Genomic DNA, 15346 nt, shown 5'->3' on the forward strand with positions numbered 1-15346 from the left:
TGACTAACCACGGGTCCGGGTAGTCCTGTGGGTACCCGGGTCCAACTCAGTACCCACCCGACCCAGCCCAACTGACAACCCGATCCAATAAGTCGCCTCTAATGTCTATGTAGGCTGCTGGGGACCTATTCCAGCCAAGAATCCCCACTGGAATATTGCTTTTATATTTTAGCCCTGGAGGTGAGATGAAATGGGGTTTAACGTCGCGTCCAAGATTATTGCACTTATGTAGCGACGTGCATGTACGTGTGTGTGTTTGTGTAGCTGCTTGTACTAGTCCTGACTCATGCCGATTTATAGTGCTAGCTCACTGAGATACCATGCCGCAGTTTAACATGAATACCCCACTCAGACACAATAAACTGCCTCCGAGCCGATCAGCCCTTGTTTTAGCCCCTTAACGCCGAGCGCAAGACAGGGTAACAACAAATACCATTTCTCTACGTCTTTTGGATAAGACCTTCAGCTTTCCGGGCGGACGCTCTACCACTAGATCACGGAGGCGGCCCGCCATTATAGAGTTATCAATATTTGACGTATGAGTCACGTAATAACAGGAGAGTGCAGTTGAGAATTATCCATGGGAATCAATGATAAATGCATCATCCGGCGGGAGCGTTCAGGTGACATAATATCCATGACCTAGGTGTTATGTCGTCAGAGATTGGTCGTGGTCACTAGGCACATCGTGTTGTACATGTATATGTGGACACGCTACGCGAGATAATACCACCCTTGGTTAACATCCCGTGTAAAGTGTGCGCGAGGTTGTTACCATTGTACATCTCACCACACTCAATTGATTAGTGCCCGTGATCATGTGATTTGTACTATTGTGAAAATTTTGGTGAATTTGATTGGGATTAAGCTGACCACATACGTGTTAAAGAGATTTTGACATTTTTTAAAATTTAAAGTCTGCTAGAAATTAAGATTGATGGAATGTTTTATCAATCCTCGCAGGTCACGTTGTCAGTCACTGGATTGTCTGGTCCAGACTAGATTATTTACAGACCAGTGTCATATAGCTGGAATATTGCTGAGTGAAGCGTTAAACAACAAACAAACAAGACAATCCTGGTAGAAGATGTACAGCTGTTTAATGAAAATGAAAATGTGAGATTTGGGGTTCGTTATTAATGCAATACTCATCAAAACGGCATCCATCTCCTCTTGTTTATAAATTTGTGGTTTTCTTGTAAACAATTATTAAATTGATACATGTGGTCCATATCGCCATTACCTTTACAATATCACTGTTCTCCTTGCCACTGAATAAATATCGGTGTATATGACAAGAGAAGATGTTAACAATTAGGTTCAATGAATCGTCTTGAATTTGGAGTAAACCTCACCTTGGTACAGAATGCAGAAAGACCATTTTGTTTTGTTCTGTAATTCAAAAAAAATTTGTTCTAGAAAAAAATTAAAATATATCAGGTGTTACTGAGTTTGCTGGGCATAACGACTGACCTTAAAAAGGTACCTGATCTTATTCAGAATTCAGAAGTCCTTTACAAAAAGGAAACGATACTTGTTATCAAAGGGAAGACTTGCTTGTGTTATCAGTGTAAGGTCGGAACATTTGTATCTATATCGCAGCACTGGGGGAGTCAACCCCCCTCTGGCGATGTCGTGCACGGAGTACGTATGCACTTTACACTCAAAGACATATCTGGTGTTAAGTACTTCCTCAATCAAGTGACTTCTGTGACAATAGGATGTATTTATACACGGTCAACGGGGGCAGTCATGGGAAGTTCACACTGCGTGGGAGACATTTTGAGTATTGTAAATATTGTGTATGACTTTGGAGTGTGTGCTATTTATTTGAGGCTTGATAATTGTGCTTGTAAACATTGGTATGTGATACGTGTACGATCAAAACGAATTTGAGAAAAAACAACTGTTTCCATACAGTGAAACCTCGTTTATCCGGAGTATACAAGTCGTCCTGAATAAAAAATTGGTTACGAATGACCTATGTTATTCGTCACCACTCGTCCCTTTCCGTAACCGGCTTTTGGCTTGTCCCGGAATAACACGAGCGGTCACGAATGGACCTTGGTATATTTGATCCAAGATTCTAGACCAAGACGAAGTTATTCCGCTTGTTTCGAACAACTGATAATGAAGATGATCATTATTATGATGATGGTGACGATGATGATGTAGAGCTATAAACTCCTTATTCGTGTATGGTCAAAGCGCGAAAACATCATTATCAGTGTGCACTCAATTGTCTTTGCTCCCAGCTCCCTGGGAAGTATACAACCCAAGCTGCCAGCGAGGTTCCTGTCTGGTACCCATTCACTGCTGGATGAAAAGATACAAAGTCACTTGCATAAGGAGACACCACATGTCACACTTTAAGTGTGGGACGGGACAGAAGCCCTAGAAGCCCTCCGGGGTCGACGTTACCAGAACTTTGGGTTTACGAGGGTAAATCATATACTTTTATTGAAATGTGAAGAGTATTGAATTGTAAAATTAGTTCAGTTTATCCATGCGAGTACAAGAAACATATATGATCGTGGGTTCGAATCCCAAATTCGTCTTGATGATGTTCCTAGGTTTGTCAGCACCTTGGTACCGGTAGACATGCATCACTTCGGGCTATTCTCTCACATTAAGCTGACATGCCGTGATGTAACTGTGGGTGTAGTTCACATAGACAATTATACGAGGACCTGAATCAAACAGACAGGCATTTTGCTGTTATTATACAATTATATGAATATCACAGTAATTCAATTCTTCGGCGTCTGGAGGTTCGTGAAAAAGAGAAAGCAGCAGCTGTAGAGTGTCTGAAGTATATACCTTCGGGAGTGTATCTTATAAACATAGATGTTGTATTCGTTCGAACTGTTCTCGCTGTGCAGATTTGCGTCCCTGGGCACGCCAGAAAACCATGTTCGTGAGTTCGAATCCCGCTTCGCCCCGAATTGTTTCTTGTTTTACACATGTGTTTCAAGTGCCAAACGTTTGAGACGTGTATCACTCTGGCTTCCCTCTCACATTAAGCTGACACGCCGTGACATGACTGGAAAACCTTTCAAAAGCGGAGTTAATCCCAACTCACTCTATCACTCCTCTAAGCATACTTGATCTGGTTATGCCATCAGGAGGGACAGAACATGCCTTCATATTTCACCTGTTTCTTCATGAGTAGTCTCCCCGTGGGGATTACGGGTTAGATGTGTCCCCAGCAACCTATGCTGGTCGTGTGAGGCTACGTAGTGTATTGGGTGGTCCGGTTCGATGACTTGGTGGATTGTGTCATATTATCCCGACGGTATCGATAGTTGCTGATAAGATCAGTCACCAGATTGTCTGGTTCATAATCGATTAATTACATGCCGCCGTCATATAGCTGGAATACTGTCGAATGTGGCGATAAACTACAAACACACCACCCTTACATTACATTTACATAACGAGTGTCAGTAACAATAGTGACATATTGTTTTCATAAAGGAATTAAACCCAGTCCACACCAGCGAACACACCAACCACGGGACTACCCTACCATGCCTGCCTTTTCACACTTCAAGACTTCCATTATTCAGATGACCACATCTTCCCAAGGCAAGAGCGTTAAGTGACTATAAAAGTCCAGTTGCCACCCTTGTCGAGCTTGGCTGTAATTTCCAGGCTCGATCGCAGTGCCACCAGTGCCTATTACGAGTTAGGTCCCTTCTATGCCCCTCTATTGACCAATAAGATTCCATCGTTCATATCGCTTGCATTTACTTCAAACAAAATGGCGGCGCTCAAGACGATCTGATCGAACTTCAAGATATATATTGTAATAAAACGGGTCTTACCCTGCGAAGTGCATAAAAAAACTTGATCACCTTGATTAAAAGCATAAAAAATTGCAAAATATCTGTCGACGCCCATTTGACGGTACACGTGAGTTTGCAAATCCTGCAGTCGACGGGCATCTGCACGTTGAAATCCATGTTGTTACCATACCGAATGTTTATTTCGTTACGCGATTTTGATTGGCCTATGCAAAGACTCGATCGTCAGTCCAGTCAAAACTCCGGAATGCCAGCCTTGTTCGGCAAGGGTGGAAACTGGACTTCCATAGCCAGCTAACTCCCTTGCTTCGGGAAGATGGATGATCAAGGCAATGTACATCTTATTGATGCTTTTGGATCCCCAGTATATTGCAATAGAGATGCACGGAATGTACAGTCTGTTTATCAATAAATAATGTTTTTCACCGCACAGAAAAAGCAAACAGGCGATCAAGTTCATACAAAAGGGATTGTAATTCCGTCTACTTTCAACCTTTGCCCGTGAGTAATTCCTCGGACTCGTTTGTTGTTGTCGAGTAGCATTTATTATTGAAACGAAACGAGAATGCAATACCACCATTCTTTCTTAGGGGAATCTGAAACCTCACTGACTTCATTATTAAAATGCAAATGTATAGTGTAGAGGGACAGCGCTTTAAAAGTGTTGTTGTCGTACTCAGCAGTACTTCAACAGGAAAGTTAACCTTACGTATACTGTGTCTAAGTGTGTATCCACGATAAACTGCGGCATGGTATCTCTCAGTAATGGTCTAGCTCAGTAAAACCGGCATTAGTCCGGAATAGTACAAGCAGCCACGTTAACGCGACGTTAACCCCCATTTCACTACCACGACAACTGTTGCTTCTAACATGGTACAAGTCAAAATAGGGTCAAATTTATGTCAACCCTGAAACGTTTTTAAAGCTTTACGGAGACATTGAATGTTGTAACGCTGATGTGGTGATACCAGCAGTGGAGTTATTACTGTTGCGGTCCTGGTGACACTATCTGTCTTGATATTTGTTGTAGTGACGGTTGTTACAGTAACGGTATGGTAGTAGTGGTAGTAGTAGTCGCCGCCGTCGTCGTAGTAGTAGTCGCCGTCGTTGAAGTAGTAGTAGTAGTAGTAGTAGTAGTGGCAGTATTAGTGAGGTGAAATTGGGTTTAACGTCTCGTCCAAGATTATTGCACTTATATAGCGACGTGTATGCACGTGTGTGTGTTTGTGGCTGCTTGTACTAGTCCGGACTGATGCCGATTTATAGTGCTAGCTCACTGAGATACCATGCCGCAGTTTAACATGAATACCCCACTCAGACACAGTATACTGACTCCGAGCCGACCAGTCCTTGTTTTAGCCCCTTAATGCCGAGCCCCAAACAGGTTAACAACAAGTACCATCTTTTAACGTCTTTTGGTATGACGCGACCGGGGACCGAACCCCGGACCTTCCGCTCTCCGGGCGGACGCTCTACCATAAGACCACGGAGGCGGCAGCAGTATTAGTGGTAGCATCAGTAGTTGTAGTAGCAGACATAGCAATTGCAGTATTATCATTAGTAACAGTATACGTATAGTATAGCTCTAGAAACTATAGAAGTAGTAGTTATTGTTTAAAAACAGTGGTAGTCGTAGTGGTAGTGGTAGTGGCAGTCGTGATAAATAACAGTTCAGTAGTTTTAGTGATGGAGGTAGTCATGGACTATACAGTGGCATCATCAGTTAAGGTCTTAACGCTATCACTACATTATATATCCGATATGTGCAGAATACAACCAACGTCATCCTAACCACGCAGGTGAGTGAGTCGCTGTACCTGAGCCATGCATGCATACCGTCAACTGGGACTCGTCATTACTTAGTCAAGCCGTTGGCTGAGGGGGAAACAAGCACTGTAGGTCCAATATGGGTCCAGTCAGGCAATTCCCATATCTGTTTCTCCTCCAGTGAATGTACACTCCGACAATTAAATATACCCATGGCTGGCCAACTCCCATTCTCTCGCATCTGTGTTGTGATCAGATTGCGAAGTTTGAAGACCACGTTCCATCCTCAGCAGCACCTTTCTACCATCTCCACATCATTTATGCACGACCGTGTCAAACATCAGCCTGACTTGTAACTGGTAGAGTGTACTCAGTCAGTGTGTTCATTAGCAGCGAGGACAGCGTGAACGACTTGGTGTGGCGTTGGGCTTGTGACTACTGACCCGTTAAACAGCGTAGTGCAACCCTAGGTGTTGATGGTGGTCTGATACGATGTACGGAGTGCATTGTCACTTATTTGTTACAGAAGATTATATATGCAGGCCTGTTGTCTCTCCGTGAATTTACGGTTTAGTTAATTTTTGACATTTTCTTAATTAGGAATCAACAATTTCGCAAAAGGAGTACTATAGAGGTTATATCTTTTTGAAAACAATACAAACAAAATTGTTCGATTTCAAACGATTAACCGCATATTTGTCCAAATCGCTACAAATTAAAAATGGCCGTTTCTAATTGTCGTCTGTTCTCTTCCAGTTGTTCCAGCCACTGCTGCTATGTCTGAACGCCCGCCGTCCTTAAGTAGAGCATGCCGGGAGAGTTCAAAAGGCAGTTATCACGTCGCGTGCAGGAGTTCGAACTGTACAAGGATGACAAGGACGTGTTCAAGGACGTTGAGTACGCGAGACGACGTGCCGATCGTCGCCGAGAATTGAAGAGACTTGAGAGCGACAAACGCTTGAAGTGTTGGAAGAAGGTGTACGTGCCTTCATTGCTCGCCATCTTCGCGAGCTCCGCTGCACTGCTCTGCAGCTCAATCTCAAGTCTGGGACAGAATTCATTCTTCTTTGCATACAAAGAAATATTTCATATCGTGGGACCCATTGTGCTTATTGCCGGCATCATAGGGCTAATGGTGGCGGCTGCTTGTTCTTATCGGGAGGAGGAAAGACTCAGAATCGAACTCGGACTTCCGAGTCAGTTTCCTCAAGGGAGATCAACCTCGACTGTAGGTTCAATCAAAAGTGACACACAGTCTATGTCAACGTCTGAAGTCAACGAACTTCTTTCCAGGAGAAAAAAACGGCGCTTCTGGAAAAAGGCTTCATCAGATTCTTTGGAAGCGTCCAATTTTTTAGAGTCCAGTTGTTCCTCGGCCGCGACGGACATGACGTGGATGCAACACTCATCGTCGCGCCCCATAACACTAGAGGTTGCCGAGGCGCACGTGTTTGAGGAGTGTGAGGAGGAGGGAGATTTTGAGCGCGTTGTGGACACGCATATTACAGCTAGGCAATACACCATGATGCACCCACAGACTTCAAAAACCATAAGTGACTCGAATGAGTGTTTTGTGTCAGAAAATTCATCTGGGTATTCCACCGTTGCGGGCAGTGAGCCTGACAACGCGGGTGTGGACGCAAGTAGGTCCGTCCTTGTTGAAGTGACGGGGGAGCCTGGAGATGCTGTGATGACGGAGTCGAACAGTGAGTTGAACTTCGAAGAGCAGCGATGAACTCTGGATATTACTGAGTGACAGGACAACGGAAATGATCAATGTTCAAGATAATATACACATCACTGCTGAGCACATTTCTTGGATATTCACAATGATGATTCTAGTGTAAACTGTCGAACTTTCAAAACTTAGGTTCTGTTTTGCAACAATCTCACTAAAATTAGATCTTAGTTCTTGCTACCGCTAAACAACGCTTTGTTAGCGGTAGCGAGAACAAAGATCTTAGTTCTTAGTTCTTGCTGCCGCTAATCAACGCTTTGTTAGCGGTAGCGAGAACAAAGATCTGATTTTAATGAGATTGGCTTTGCATACATTCATCACTGAAAACAAAACCGCTTTGCTAAAATATGATCGTATCGTAACGGTTGATTCGCTGGAGATATGTTTTGTTTTTGAGTTCGTATCCTGGAAGTGTTTTGACATTTATCACAACACGTGTCACCCCAAAATAATTATAAATACCAATCCTAAACGCAAAGCCCATAGTTTAAAGAAAAATGCAGGCACTTCAACTCGAATCCCAAGGAGACCGTGATAAGTCAGTGAACTTTTTTACACAAGACGGTGTGTCCGATGTGGCAATTTCCTTAATGAATTCTGAATTTCATCTGTATGAGCAACATTTCAAAACAGTATTTACCTCGTGCATTTCATGACGTCGTGTCGTGTAAAAAGATAAGTGTTCCGAACGTATTAAGAATCTTTGGTAGGGCTGTAACCGGAAGTGATGCTTCAGGGTCGTATCGTATGTATTTTTACTGACAGCTGTTTTTTGTCTTACACTTGCCTCACTTAATTCCTGGCGTTTTAACCACACTATTTCTACCTCAGCAAGTGGGTCAAATGTCGAGACTCGTCGCATTTATGTTTAGTGTTCTTGGTCAGTAACGTGGCCACCACGATCGACATCGATCAAAGGACGACCACAGCATTTTGAGCACGTTTTACTTAACACTTATTAAATATTCCATATACACGGACTATCGACGGTGTCGATTTCACGGGGATTAAACCATATGTTTACCTCAATTTATGATTGCAAAGGGAAAAAAAATAAAAATCACTTTTATATTTTGATCATTTGTTTGTAACCGAGTCTTTGTTCTAGAATTTAAATTTTAGAACTGATCGAAAAATCATTTTGTCTGAGAATCAGATGAAGTATGGGCCTATGCACTGGATATGAATTGCAGTGCTTAAAATGTGGACTATGGCTCTCAACGTTGTGGCCCTTAGACGTGCCAGGATCCGGTGATCCTTTGGTTCGAATCTTAGATTCGCCCAGATCTATCAGCACCATGCCTTATGAAAACCTGCATCGCATTGTGCTTTCCTCCAACAAAAGCTAACACGCCGGGAAATATTTGAAATAATGTTAAAGGGACGTTAAATCCAATCATCCCCGACAGTCCTGGGTAGTATGCCCCGTGGGGATGCCGGGTTAGAATTACTTCCCAGCAACCTATGCTGGCTTTAAGGAGCGACTTAACGTACCGGGGGGTCAGGCTCGGATACTTAGATCACAATATCGATCACCGGATTGTCTGACCCAGAATAGATTATCTACAGGCTCCAGTCATAAAGCTGGAATATTGCGGAGTGGTACTAGTATGGTATCTCCAGCCTATTATGATATATACGCAATTGGGATACGACGACATGCATGAACCAAGTGAGCGAGCCTGACCACCCATCCCGTTAGTCACCTCTTACGACAACTATGGGTTGCTGAAGAACAATGCTGACCCGGACTGCATATTTAGCGACTCCTATTTCGAATCGGACACAAAATGAAGCTATGGGTCGAATGGGTAGAGGGTTTATATCATGTGCGTGCGCGTGCGCATATGTATGTGTGGGCGTGCGTGCGTGCGTGCTTGCGTGTAAAGTGCCGGGCAAAAGAAAGTATACACACATTTCGTGGTTTAAGAGGAAACAAACAAGACATGGTCATTCGACGGGGAAGTATTTGATACGGGTATCATAGTTGTGTTATGGGCCTTTTGTTTGGACCTGGTTTCAGTCTAGTAATGTTTTGGTAACGTTTGTCATTTCTTGTCAAAACCATGTGTAAAGTTCCTTTTGCCCGGAAGTATATTTGTAAATGACAGATATTTGGGCCGCTTAACGAGAGCTGTGAAACTACCATAATCAGTTCCAGACGCATAGCATCAGCGAGCACTGAATCGATTTTCAGCCGTCAGAAGTAAATGTAATATTTCACTTTACATTAAATTTGAAGGCAATATTCCAGCAAACCTCTCTAGTCTCCCAGTTTCCAGTCAGTACATCTCACCAGTCAACCAGTTTCCAGTAAACCTCCCTAGTCTCCAAGTTTCCACTAAACCTCCCCAGTCCCCAGTCCCTACTACACCTCCCAGTCCCCCAGTTTCCACTAAACCACCCCAGTCTCCAAGTTTCCAGTAAACCTCCCCAGTCTCCAGGTTTCCACTAAACCTCCCTAGTCTCAAGGTTTCCACTAAACCTCCCTAGTCTCCAAGTTTCCAGTATAAATTTTAGCTCCCAAGTCACCCATATTCCACTAAACCTCCCCAGTCCCCCAGTTTCCAGTAAACCTCCCCAGTAACCCAGTTTCCAGTAAACCTCCCCAGTCCCCCAGTTTCCAGTAAACCTCCCCAGTAACCCAGTTTCCAGTAAACCTCCCCAGTCCCCAAGTTTCCACTAAACCTCCCTAGTCTCCAGGTTTCCACTAAACCTCCCTGGTCTCCAAGTTTCCAGTATAAATTTTAGCTCCAAAGTCACCCATATTCCACTAAACCTCCCCAGTCCCCCAGTTTCCAGTAAACCTCCCCAGTAACCCAGTTTCCAGTAAACCTCCCCAGTCCCCCAGTTTTCAGTAAACCTCCCCAGTAACCCAGTTTCCAGTAAACCTCCCCAGTCTTCTCCCGATTATGTGACATGGCGATTACGTGTGCCAATTGTAATTACCGAAAAGGAAAAAAAGAACAAGTAGTTGACAATACTGTCCTCCAGATACCCCGCTTCTACTCCGGCACTCATCGTTCGGTTGGGACACTGATATGTGTCCTTCTGTTGCAGTTGTTCGAGGATCACACCTTCTGAACAGTGACACTTGCTATTTCAACATGTTTTCTTAGTTCCAAGACAATATGAAATAATTTTCGCATGTCAGAATGTTTTACATTTCATTTCAAACCTTTTAACAGGTCCTGCTAGTTAATTGTTTCAGTCAGAGTGATACAAACACTCCCTCCCGCATGCCTTAATACAAACGTCCATCTTCAGGAGACTCAAAATATTTCTTGAGCCCTCAAAGCGTGCTTGATTTCAGAAACACTCCTAAAGATGCGAAAACATGATGAGGATGGTGTTCAAAAATCAACATGTTAAGGCCTTGAAACCCATTTCTATTAGCGGAAAAAGAACTTGTTTTGATATGTGTTTAGGCTCTATACAAAACGTACATATCTTTTTGCATGATCCGCTCCATTAACACAAAGTATAAATACGACGTACGACTTCCAATCCAGACATTGAAGCTGTTATAGATGTTGTATGTGAATCATAGGAACATAATCTTTAATTCAATCTTTAACTACATAGCATTAAGTAGATAAGGTGAGTAAATATTTCACAAATCATGTGATTTTAGTCTTTCACGTTGCCAGCCAAGGACATCCTAACCAAAACCAAGAGTGTTCTCATCCTTTATAGTCAGTGAGTGAGTGAGTATGGTTTTCAAGAAATATCACGGCGGGGGACACCAGTAATGGGCTTCACACATTGTACCCATGTCGGGAATCGAACCCTGGTCTTCGGCGTGACGAGCGAACGCTTTAACCACTAGGCTACCCGACCGCCCCCATCCTTTATAGGAATCTTCGAGGGTGGCTGAAACGTTCTGAGCCTAACTCCAAAGGATGTATAGTACACCCGTAACAATCTTAAGTACAATACTCCCCATGCTTACAATCTGTATTGAACCAAATACACAACCAGGCAGCATGTTGCTGCAGGCATCAAAGTGACTAGGTATTCTCTGTTGATGAAAATGGACGAAATGTGACACGGCGGACATCATGCATCTCCAACTGAAAAGGGCAAGCTCCATCAGTCATCCACATGGACCTGGTGTCACCTTTAGGCCTTCCTTTGCCATTGTTAAGAGGCGGGCAGCGGTGTTGTAGAAGGGAAGAGAGAGCCCCGTAGATGATCTACGATCAGGACGACCTTCAACTGCCACCACCAAAGAAAATGTTTATAAAATACATGATACGTGTATGATTATGATCGAGGACGTAATACAGTAAGAGAGTCGAACCAGGCAGGACAAAGGTTTCTGTACGCTGTTTTCCAAGGCTTCTGAGTCCTGATCAGGAAGACTGCAGGTTCATCATCTCTCGTGAGAGCAGTTTGTAGCCATGGAGTTGTCTTGGGCTCACCACTATCAGCGAGAGACTAAACAACAGTCAAAGTAATTGAAACATCTAAAGTCTACTCAGAGGAAAAAGGAAAAGTCTGTTCCATCAGCTGATAAGGTCATGACTTCGGTTTTATAGTATTCCAAAGAAATCCTATTGGTGGACTACCTCCCGAAAGGTCAGACCATTTAAGACCAATATAATGTTAATCTTCTTTGGCAACTGCGTGGAAATGTCACTAATGATGTGTTGTTCCATTGGTTTGTTGCCATGTCTGCAACGCATGACTGTCGCTTTGAACTCATTCAACATACTCAGTATTCACAATATTTGGCTATGTCAGAGTTCTTCCCAAACTGGAGGGAAGAACTGTCTGGCAAGCATTATACAAATGACGAAGACGTTATGCCTGCTGTGGAGGTCTTTTGACTCCACTAGGAGGGAGCTTTCTGCACCAATGGGATCCAGTAACTCTAGTATCGTGGTCAGAAGTGTTTGGACCTCGGAGGGGATCGAGTTGAAAAATAAGTATCTCCATCAACGCAGTCCATCATTAATATAGTTAAACTTAGAACTTTTCAGCCACCCCACGTATCTATACTGATTGAAATAATGGTTTTGCTTAAAATCTGCCGGACAGATGTGGGAATTCCTGCTTATGATAGGCCCTTAGTACCTCAAACGTGTCGTTAGAGTATACATAGGGAGGCCCAACTTTGCGACTAAGGAACCCTGATGGCAGGCATCGTTCACTCTGGTGAAGGTGAGAGGTTCCACATGCAGTAAAATATCAAAATCAGATGGCGAGCGGTTGCTCATGCTTTCAATAATTGGTTGTCTGGTACAGACTCGATTATCTACAGGACAACGTGATATTGATTGTTGACTGCAGTCTTAAACAACATTCCCAAATGAACTACAAAAGCGGCAGACGAACATTTTGTATGGGTTTGTATTTGCAACTTGCTAGATTAACATCTAATCCAGAAAAAGGTTAACTTGTCTAAAAACATCCAAATGTAGCCCTAAACAATACGTAGCTTTAGGAGGGAAATTTCTCTGGGAGGCAGACCAGTAACGTGTCATCGATGTTAGTTGTGATAGTTTTGGGATTCAGTGACTTTGACCCGATTACTCCAAACAAGCTAAAGTTTTCATTTCATATGGAGTCATTGCAGATAACAAATTCAACTTCCCTTCAAATCAGAAGCACACTACACCTGTCGTCGGCGTTCAACTTTTTTCGAACATTCCACCTCGCTTCACATCAGTCCCAAATCGTTGTACGCGAACCCGCTTTAATGACCATGGTCTTTCCGATAGTGTCTTGAAAGCTATGATTAACCGACCGAGAGATTCGTGATTTCAGAAGATCAAGACTTGTAAACATAACAAGACCGAGTGAAGTTGAGGGGGGCTGGGAGCTCGGTCAGGCCAACAGACGACCATGGCTATAATTTATTGATGGCCTGCAAGCATGTAATCCGATTCCAGCCACAATGAATCAATGCGAATTCACACCTCACCCTTCCAGTTGCAAACACCATGGAGGTTACCCCCGCCTGCATGTCAGATGCATCAGTCGCTGCAGGCATTGCAAGTCGCCCTTTGAGTTGCAGATGCTATCTCAATTCGGAGAAATTCTGATGCATCGAGTTAATTTCTAACGTATCATTAATAACCAATGCGTCTGACAAATGGCGAGAGTATTTTCGAAACTTACCAACGCATTTACATTTAAGCTGATTCACAAAAGCAAAGTAATTTAATTAGTCTGCAGAACACACAGACTTATCCTCCAGTGAATGTTGATTAAAGGATTAATGGAGAGTTCCGAGACTGGAGCTGTTAGTTCTCTCACCTGTCATATGCCAGGCCACATGTGCAAGACGTTGCGGAGATCTATTTTATATGCGTATAATTCAAAGGAAAAATGATTGTACCTGCACTAACAAGGAGACTGGGCATTGATTCAGATTCCGTGAGATGTTGGGGATATTGCTACAGACTGCATTATTCCAGCTGTATCACAGTGGCATGGAAACAACGTAGTCTGGAGTGGGACCAATAAAACGCCATTATGACCAACCGATTCTCATCAGCCCCTTTTACGAGCGTGTATAAGTGAATGTTCTTTAACGCCGCACTCAGCAATATTCCAGCTATATGATTGTGGTCTAAAAATACTCGAAAGTAAAACATGCTATAAGGGGCACACAATTATTGGGCACAAAAATTTACTAAATAAATAACTATAAATAACCAAGTTATTTGGAAACTAAATGAGTTTAGCACTGTTTTGTCACTGTTTCTATTACTTTTATTTTGAACTAGTCACGAAAATAAATATTTAATCTTGAACGTGAGTATTATTATTTTATGTGTATCACTCCCCGTGACCCCCTTTACGCCCCTTCTAAAAAAAGCTGACATATTTACCCACGTGTAAGTAAGTGTTCCAAGTCAGCCCCGTTTTCAAAGCGCTGCTGTCGTCATGGTAGAATGGAGATAAACATACTGTGTTTTTAATTTGAGGTAAAGCGTTCGGTTCCAAGTTGAAATGAGAGGTATTTAATTTCCATTTAGACTACCTCAAATTTGAAAACAGTAGGTTTATCTCCTAATTTGAAACCAGTTCTACGCAGAAATCGTACATACATGTGGTATACTATACTGTGCAGAGATCTCGTCGCAGTTTGACTGAAACAATGACGATGCGACGTTAAGTTTTAACTCACTCATTCCCAGTAAGGAGAATATACCTGAAATATCGAAGTTGCCATTTTTTTTAGTTTTATTTGATTTTTTTATTTGAAATCATTACGTATTCCGAAGGCAGAACGTTGAGACTTTAGAAACTCCAGTTCTTATTCAGACGAGCTGCTTGCAATCTTGTATCATATATTTAAGAATTGCGAAAAAGTGATCGTTGTAAGCATTGAAAGTCTGATTTCTCTCTATTATCTCCGAGATCAGTTTTTACTGATCTTTTACAGGAATGTGTTTATATATAGCAAATGATTGCGAGTCATATCGAAAAAGGCCTCGAATGGCCTTCATGTCGCTCTTGTATAGGCCAGCATTCTAGAGACTGGCCCATCTAGTAACTTCTCGAACGAACAAGTCTGACATGTTTGTTAACAACCAGGGTAGGTAACTCTAATTTCCACACTCGCCGTAGTCCACGGCGCTCAGCAATTTACATGCGCTTCAATCATTTGCCGCCACTGGCACACAGCAAAGTGTCTCTGCTGCCATATAACACTGTTCATTACAAGGGTTAAGCAATCAATATTGTGACACAAGGATGTGAATTTATTATGGTCTTGTGTATGTGCGAAGGTAAGCAAGTGCAGGTGATTCTATATCCAGCGCCCAATATACCCTTCCTATTATTGTAAATCCCTAAGTTGGTGGTCTTACTTGGCTTCCGTTACCATCGCCATCCACTTGCACAGATTGAAAAACTCATCTGCAAAATGTGTTTTAGGTATGTGGGAGAGCACAATGCCTATTATAAACTAGGCGAGTGAGTGAGTGAGTGAAACGGTGAATTATTTGGGTTTAACAGCACTTGAAACATTATTTGTGAGAAGTCAGAAAGTGATGCAGGTCTAAGACATTTACCACTT

The 15346-nt window shown here is 42.8% G+C and overlaps 1 protein-coding gene across 1 annotated transcript; it reads left to right on the forward strand.

Annotated features, from left to right (window-relative positions):
* The first annotated feature begins 6361 nt into the window (after positions 1–6361).
* On the forward strand, positions 6362–8351 carry LOC139469054 (uncharacterized). Its single transcript, XM_071251182.1, has one exon. It carries the CDS (start codon positions 6382–6384, stop codon positions 7306–7308), a length of 927 nt encoding a protein of 308 aa, XP_071107283.1. The 5' UTR covers positions 6362–6381; the 3' UTR covers positions 7309–8351.
* Positions 8352–15346: the final 6995 nt, after the last annotated feature.

This window comes from Haliotis cracherodii, unplaced genomic scaffold, assembly GCF_022045235.1.
Source record: "Haliotis cracherodii isolate W230 unplaced genomic scaffold, xgHalCrac1.p SCAF_2, whole genome shotgun sequence".
In the NCBI taxonomy this organism is placed as follows: domain Eukaryota; kingdom Metazoa; phylum Mollusca; class Gastropoda; order Lepetellida; family Haliotidae; genus Haliotis; species Haliotis cracherodii.